Source organism: Cynoglossus semilaevis, chromosome 10 (genome assembly GCF_000523025.1).
Source record: "Cynoglossus semilaevis isolate Cse_v1.0 chromosome 10, Cse_v1.0, whole genome shotgun sequence".
Lineage (NCBI taxonomy): Eukaryota > Metazoa > Chordata > Actinopteri > Pleuronectiformes > Cynoglossidae > Cynoglossus > Cynoglossus semilaevis.
Window position 1 is genome coordinate 16,568,755 of NC_024316.1, and position 6,898 is coordinate 16,575,652.

The 6,898-nt window shown below is 41.5% G+C and overlaps 2 protein-coding genes across 2 annotated transcripts in view; one reads left to right on the forward strand and one right to left on the reverse strand.

Annotated features, from left to right (window-relative positions):
- Position 1: 1 nt before the first annotated feature.
- LOC103385314 (complement receptor type 1-like) lies at positions 2–2,944 on the forward strand (the record flags this gene model as incomplete). Its single annotated transcript, XM_008319170.1, has 9 exons — positions 2–35; positions 118–294; positions 786–1,013; positions 1,097–1,300; positions 1,866–1,962; positions 2,069–2,142; positions 2,225–2,401; positions 2,496–2,702; positions 2,783–2,944. Coding segments are annotated over 9 exons (1,200 nt in total), but the record flags the coding sequence as incomplete, so codon positions are not given.
- Positions 2,945–3,098: 154 nt separating this feature from the next.
- scube3 (signal peptide, CUB domain, EGF-like 3) overlaps positions 3,099–6,898 on the reverse strand; it is a gene marked incomplete at its 5' end in the record, with an annotated part of 53,876 nt that continues 50,076 nt past the window's right edge. The window contains 2 exons of the mRNA XM_025059151.1: positions 3,099–6,094; positions 6,749–6,828. Of these exons, the coding sequence (XP_024914919.1) occupies positions 5,942–6,094; positions 6,749–6,828 (233 nt within the window). The remainder of the gene's footprint in view (positions 6,095–6,748; positions 6,829–6,898) is intronic.

Consider the following 6,898-nt stretch of genomic DNA (forward strand, 5'->3'; position numbering starts at 1 on the left):
TAATGGCTGGGCCGGACGTATTCCTGTCTGTGAAGGTAACATCCAAAAAGAAAAAAATAAATACATTTTTTTTTCAATGTCCTGGTTGTTGGTTTGAACCAGTTTTGTCCTGTTCAGCTGTGGTGTGTGACGAACCTGAGAAAACCAATGCAGAGCGGAGCGACTTCCAGGAGCCTCCTCACACCTACAGGAATGTGATCCACTACCAGTGTCGCAGTGGAACACTGGTGGGAAAAGAGGAGATCTGGTGCACCGAAAATGGGAGGTGGAGCGCCCCCCCTCCTCACTGCGCAGGTACCACATTTAAGACCATCAAAAATATCATCATCAACTCCATGATACCTCACTGCAAAGTCTTAGTAAAAGGCAACAGTTAAAACAACTACAGGTTGCAGGAAGGAAGTTTGATGATTGGAGTCAGAAATGGGGGTGAGGGGTCAAGAAAGGGTGGGGGGGTGAAGAGAAGGTGGGATTCTACAGAATTCACTCTCTGTTCTTACAGCACATGTATCAAATCATCCATTCCTTCTTTGTGCAACTAGTTAATTTAGATGTTGTTTTGGTCTGCCTCAAAAATCTCTGACGCCACCTAATGGAGATGTTCCTCTGACTTTTAAAACCACAGGCCTACATCTGTATGTTTTCTCCTTTTCTGATTTTTTTTCCCCAATCATTTTTTGCTTTGGTCACACCACATCACTTCAGCATGAAACAAAAAACACTCGGTAAATTGTTTGTTAGTGACGTCACTGAGGGACAAATGGCTGAAATGTTCTTCTCATTAGAAGAGGGAATAACCTGCCCTGCTCCTTTGGTGGCCAACTCTGTCATGATTGGTGGAGAGGTTCCTCCGTACCAAGTTGGACACAAAGTGACCTTCACCTGCAGACCAGGTTTCCATCTAACTGGGTCTGAACACATCACATGTGGGTCACTTGGCATGTGGCAGCCCAAGCTTCCACGGTGTATTCTTCTACCAATGTCGACCGAGGAGCCCTTCTACGACGTAGAACGTAGGTTTTTTGTTTTCTTTTTTGCATTTTTATTGTACTTGGAAATACCTGGTTTAATATTAAATGGCAATTGTTCTTACCAGTCCCTCCTGCAGGGGGCTGTTCGAGGCCAGCAGCAATCAAAAACTCCAATGCAGACCTTACAGAGAAGTACATGATGAGGAAGACCTTTTCATCTGGTGACCAAGTCCAGTACATGTGTAATGTTGGATATGCTCCAGCAGGGGGCAGCAGCTACCGCACCTGTAGGAACGGAAAGTGGACAGGACTGTTCATGAGATGTGAACGTAAGTTATATAACAATTTCTAGAACATAACTGTAGTTCTATCATATATATAAACTGGGCAGCTCGGGGAGTTCATACCGCCCTCGTCTGGTGAATACTGGGATTTCATCCATCTCCATTCACAACCCTGAAAGAGATCAAGCAATAGACGACGAATGAATCAATCATTTCAAAACTCTTCTTTATATGTATACCTTACCTGGAGAAGATCACAGGTTCAAGCTCTGGTTTAAACTGGTGGTCTGGTTCTGTGTCCTCCCAAAGTCTGAAAACAGGAAAATTGGGGATTACGTTCACTCTCAGTTGACCACAGGTGTGAATGTGAGTGTGAATGGTTATTAAATATGCTGAGTATGTGTATCTGTGATGGACTGGGCAGCTGTACAGGGAGTTATCCCGCCCTCCTCTGGTGAACACTGGGATTTCATCCATCTCCACTCATGACCCTGAAAGAGATTAGGCGATAAATGAATAAATAATTTAAAAACTTCACACATACAAAAGTGTTAATCATAATTATATTTGTCAGGTTCACAACGTCTGCTTTAATTCTTCATACTTACAGGCAAGATGTGCGGTACAGCAGGAGAGATCCTGAATGGAGAGTTCTCCTACACTGGAGTAGAGTTTGGAGACACGGCCACAGCTGTCTGTAATAATGGGTACGACGTAGATGGAAAATAGAATGTTTTTTTTGTCCCAAAATAAATGGGTGGCAGCTTTAATTTCATTTATTTAAACTGTGCCTTATCTGTTTCCTGTTATCAGATACGTTCTTGTGGGACAGAAAACGAGGAACTGTCTGAGTAATGGCTGGGACGGACGTATTCCTGTCTGTGAAGGTAACATCCAAAAAGAAAAAAATAAATACATTTTTTTTTCAATGTCCTGGTTGTTGGTTTGAACCAGTTTTGTCTTGTTCAGCTGTGGTGTGTGACGAACCTGAGAAAACCAATGCAGAGCGGAGCGACTTCCAGGAGCCTCCTCACACCTACAGGAATGTGATCCACTACCAGTGTCCCAGTGGAACACTGGTGGGAAAAGAGGAGATCTGGTGCACCGAAAATGGGAGGTGGAGCGCCCCCCCTCCTCACTGCGCAGGTACTACACATAACATCTGAACGTTATGAGACTCCTGCAGTCTTTTCATTATGAAAATGAACATTCCCCCCACCCCTCCCTCGTTTCTTTTCAGGACTTGTCAGGAGTTTAAGGAGGACTTGTCCTCCTCCAAACGTGGCCAACGCCTACTGGACTCACTCCCATTATCCCTGGCATCACTACGGAGACGTCATATCAGTCAGTTGCACCCAGGGCTACGTTCTGACTGGTCCCAGCGCAATTTCCTGTGGCGTCGATGGCCAATGGTCACCAGTGCTCCCTGAATGTAAAAGCAGAAAATGTAAGTGCACATCATGTTTATGCATCATCACTGCAGACATTCAAGAACATTTTGTATTTACATACGTTTTTTTTTTTCAGAATCACTGCTGTTGCTGCGATGTCACCTGACATTTAAGGCAGGAAAATATCAACAAAGAAGTAACCGATCACATACTGTATATTGGAAAAGTAATCACACTGTTAGCAGTAGTCTGCTCCTCAGCCGTCACGGTAAAAACAATAAAAGTAGTTGGACATGAAGCTGAAGTACAGTATGTTTATTTCCTTAAGCGTTTTGGCCAGTAACGGGTACAAACGTTGTTTCTTTCACCTCTGTACATTTTTTACATTTTGTTACCGTCTGTGTTTCATCTCTATCTCTGGACTAAACTGTGAGTGAACATTTCATGAACAAACAAGCTACGAGAACATAAGAACACCAATTCCATTCATTTTTTTTTTTTTAAAAAGACAATACAAAATCCAGACATTTCTTTACATGAGCAATAACAATTCAAGTGCAAATATCATTATCAACTCTATGATACATCATAGCAAACTCTTGTTAAAAGGCAACAATTAAAAAAACTACAGGTTGCAGGAAGGAAGGTTGATGATTGCGGTCAGAAAAGGAGGGGCGGGGCTAGGGAGGGGGGGCGAAGAGAAGGTGGGATTCATGTGCTTAAATCTGTAAATCATGTTAGATATTTAAAAGATGTGTACTGATATATTGGACATGAAGTGTTTTTTTTTTATTTCATGGCACTGACATCCAGTCTCAGAAAATTAACTTTGATAAAACATGAATGGTTCTAGGGATACTTGGATTTGAATTGAGGATCTGACAATATGGTTCTGTAATTTTAGTCGATTTTTTTTTTTCGAATTTAATTCCAATCATTAACCAAATCTGTGGTTAATGGTTGTAGACGGCGCGATTTCTTTATACCGGGGCGTAATTCTCCCATCAACAACGTCCGTCTCTTTCCACACTTTGTGCACAAAGTACGTTTCTTATCCAGACGTGACACGACCAATGAAACCGTTGCAGACGAATAAGCACAGAAGTGTTTTTTCCAAAACGACAAGACTCTATTCTAATCTAGGGAACTGCGTTTTCATCACACAGCGCTGGTGTTTAAAGACAGTAAATTAGTACAAGAAAACACAAACATTTGGTTCACGTGCTACAAATACTAATCGTAAATACTGGCTACTAGATGCAGCACAGCTCTAACGAGCACACTTCATAGGCTTAAGATTTTTTTTTCAATGCTAGTTCACTGCTCAAAATAACATTACAAGTGCAATGCAACATGAACAGGTGTCTTTTAATGGACTGTATATTGAAATATATATGTAATGGTTGAAAGAATTGAAGTGGACTAGCATTAACCATTAGCGCTCCTTTTCAGCGCACCCCACCCTCCACTATGATCAGGACAACAGAGTGTATACAGAACCAAATGTTCCTGTTTTTTCGTACCGACAAAATACTGCGACTTCTTCGAACTCAAGTGCTGTGTTGAAAACAGACAGATTTCTCCTTTAACTACTTCACCAGGTACAACATGAAGCAGTGCTGGGATTCACTAAACATAAATATTTCACCCTGTTTTGGTCACTGTTACGAAATCACAACATACATATATTTTTTTTCTTAAAAAAAAAACAAAACACCAAATATCATATTTAAAATCACATTTTCATTTTCACGTTTTTTTTTTCCTCCGTTTGCCGATTAAGAGTCCTGGGAATCCTAAACACATTCTGCCCATAGTGACACATATTAAATACGAGTCTCGACAAGACTGCAGCCCACACTAACACGTCACAACCTGTGGGTCACAACCTGTGGGTCACAACCTGTGGGTCACAACAGTGTGCAACCAAACCCACTGTGTCATCTTCATTCATTGCACTTTGTACTTAAAAAGTAAGATGATGGGCTCTAATACTAGTGCACACAACGACTGGACCCGCCCTCTAGGGGCAGTCTTTGGAAGAGCTGTCTTTTTTTTTTTTGGGACACGATAAAATGTGAATGGGATGTTTGCAGGGGGCGCCGGACGTCTTTGGGTTTGAGACGAGCGGAAAAAAAAAAATCAATTTTTTGGATTGGGGGCGGGGCATCCTGCGTAAAAAAAAATAGGATTAAAAGAATTCAACCCTCGTCATTCCATTATTTACAAGATTGAAATAAAACACAATAAGTTTTGAAGTCCACTGACCGGCAAATGTGAGACTATTCATTTACTGTGTGAAAGTATCTGTCATATTTGTGATTCCTGGAATTAAGCTATAGACGATTAGTGTGTAAAACACAACGGAAAGACAAAATGAGATTGAAATATTAAAGTGACCTTTCAAAAGAAGCAGCAAACATAATGTCCCTCAAAGACATTTCTCTCTGTCTCTCCCTCTTCCTCTCTCTCTCTCTCATCGAGACGTGTTCCACTATACATCACATTATTTCATTTCTGTGGCTCTTAAAATTATTAGTTTGTTATCATGTCCCAAATGTTCACTGTGTTCCCGACGTTTTGAATTTTTTTTCTTTCCATTTTTGCTTAAAGTTTGTGTAAAGAAGAGCAACAGACATTCTTATACTAAGGTTGAGAAAAAAAAAGTGAAACACAAATTAACTGTTTTAACAGTAAAACTCTTGGAAATCGCTCTAAGAGCTCAGATAAAGTAAGGCTTTAAATGACCTGGAATGCAGCTGCGACATAATTGAGTTCAACAACTGCTCCTCCTTGAGGACAGCACACAGACGTAGATTTGGGTTACACAACATTTACACAACACTTACAGACATACTTGATGGTTGGAACTCAGACCACTCATTTAAGTAAATACGATAACAAGTTCTATCAAGCTCAAACTGCACACTCACCCTCCTGTGTATTGTTTCCCTCCCCCCGTGCGTGGCTTGGTTTAATGTAACAAGTCCACTCATATATTCTACATCCCCACTGAAGGTTTGAGCTCGACACCGCAGACCTGCGCTGGAAATGATTAAAAAAAAAAAAAATTCAAAAAAACTAAAACTAAACCTTTATTAATGTGCAGTATTTTCAGGTCTGCATAGTGTTTATTATCAAAGCCAATGTAAATGAGAGATATGATAGAATGATGTATGTTTCCTAAACCCTGTAGGAGCTGTGAGATGTGGCCTATAAGGCAGAGAGGAGGGGGGCGGGGGTCAGGGTCAGGGTCGGGGTCGGGGTCTGATGCGTTAGCAGGTGTGTGACCTTTCTAGTTGTATGGTCGCAGGAAAGCATAGACTTTGCTGCTTATGAGGCGTATGAAGGAGCGAGGCAGCATCTCGTTGGACTCCCGAGTGGTGTACTTGAAGTAGTTGTTTGGATGAGCCAGCACATCGAACAGAGTCTTAATCAGTTTCTTATCCTGTAACGGAGGAAACAAAGAAAGGTCGAGTGAACATTCTCTGAACTTCCACCGTGGACCTCAGTACAACGGCGCCAACACTGGACATTTGTTATAAGCAGTTAAATAAATGTGAACACATTTCTAAGATGGTGCCTCACCTCGTGCCTCACCCACTGCAATAGTTCTTTGTCCTACACTTATTGTATAAAAAGTGCTACATAAATAAGTAAAATTTAAGTTATGGTAGACCTGGGCAAACTATGGCCCGTGGGCCAGATATGGCCCATCTGGCTTTCTAACCTGGGTCGCCAAACACTGGTATAAAATGGTAAAGACCGACGTCGATCCTTTACAATGACTCGACTGTAGCTTCTGTTGATACCACTGGATGGCAGCAGACATCAAAATATTATTTCACACAGCATTCTACATCCAACCAACACTGGACCAGCCCTCCAGTCGAACCTTGAGCTTTGCCCACCCCTGCTCTAGGGGGCATCTGTACACTGTGAAGGGACCTGCAATATTTACCCACAATGTGTCAAAGCAAGAGAATTAGGGCGCTGTTTGGACGTTGACTTCATTACAGATTTGAGTTCTTTTTACTTTTTACACCAAACGTTTGTAAGAGAAGAACAAAGCGCATTTGGAAGAAATAATAAAAGTGCAAACCTTGAGGATTTCTTGGTGATTTTCTGAAGCGTACAGTCGTCCATCTCGCACTATGTCCTCCACCAGCTGTTCATAATCCTCTGGATTAACAAACACAAGATGAGAGGGTTTAAAAAAGTGGAACATGTTCCATTTGTGAACATCAGTCTC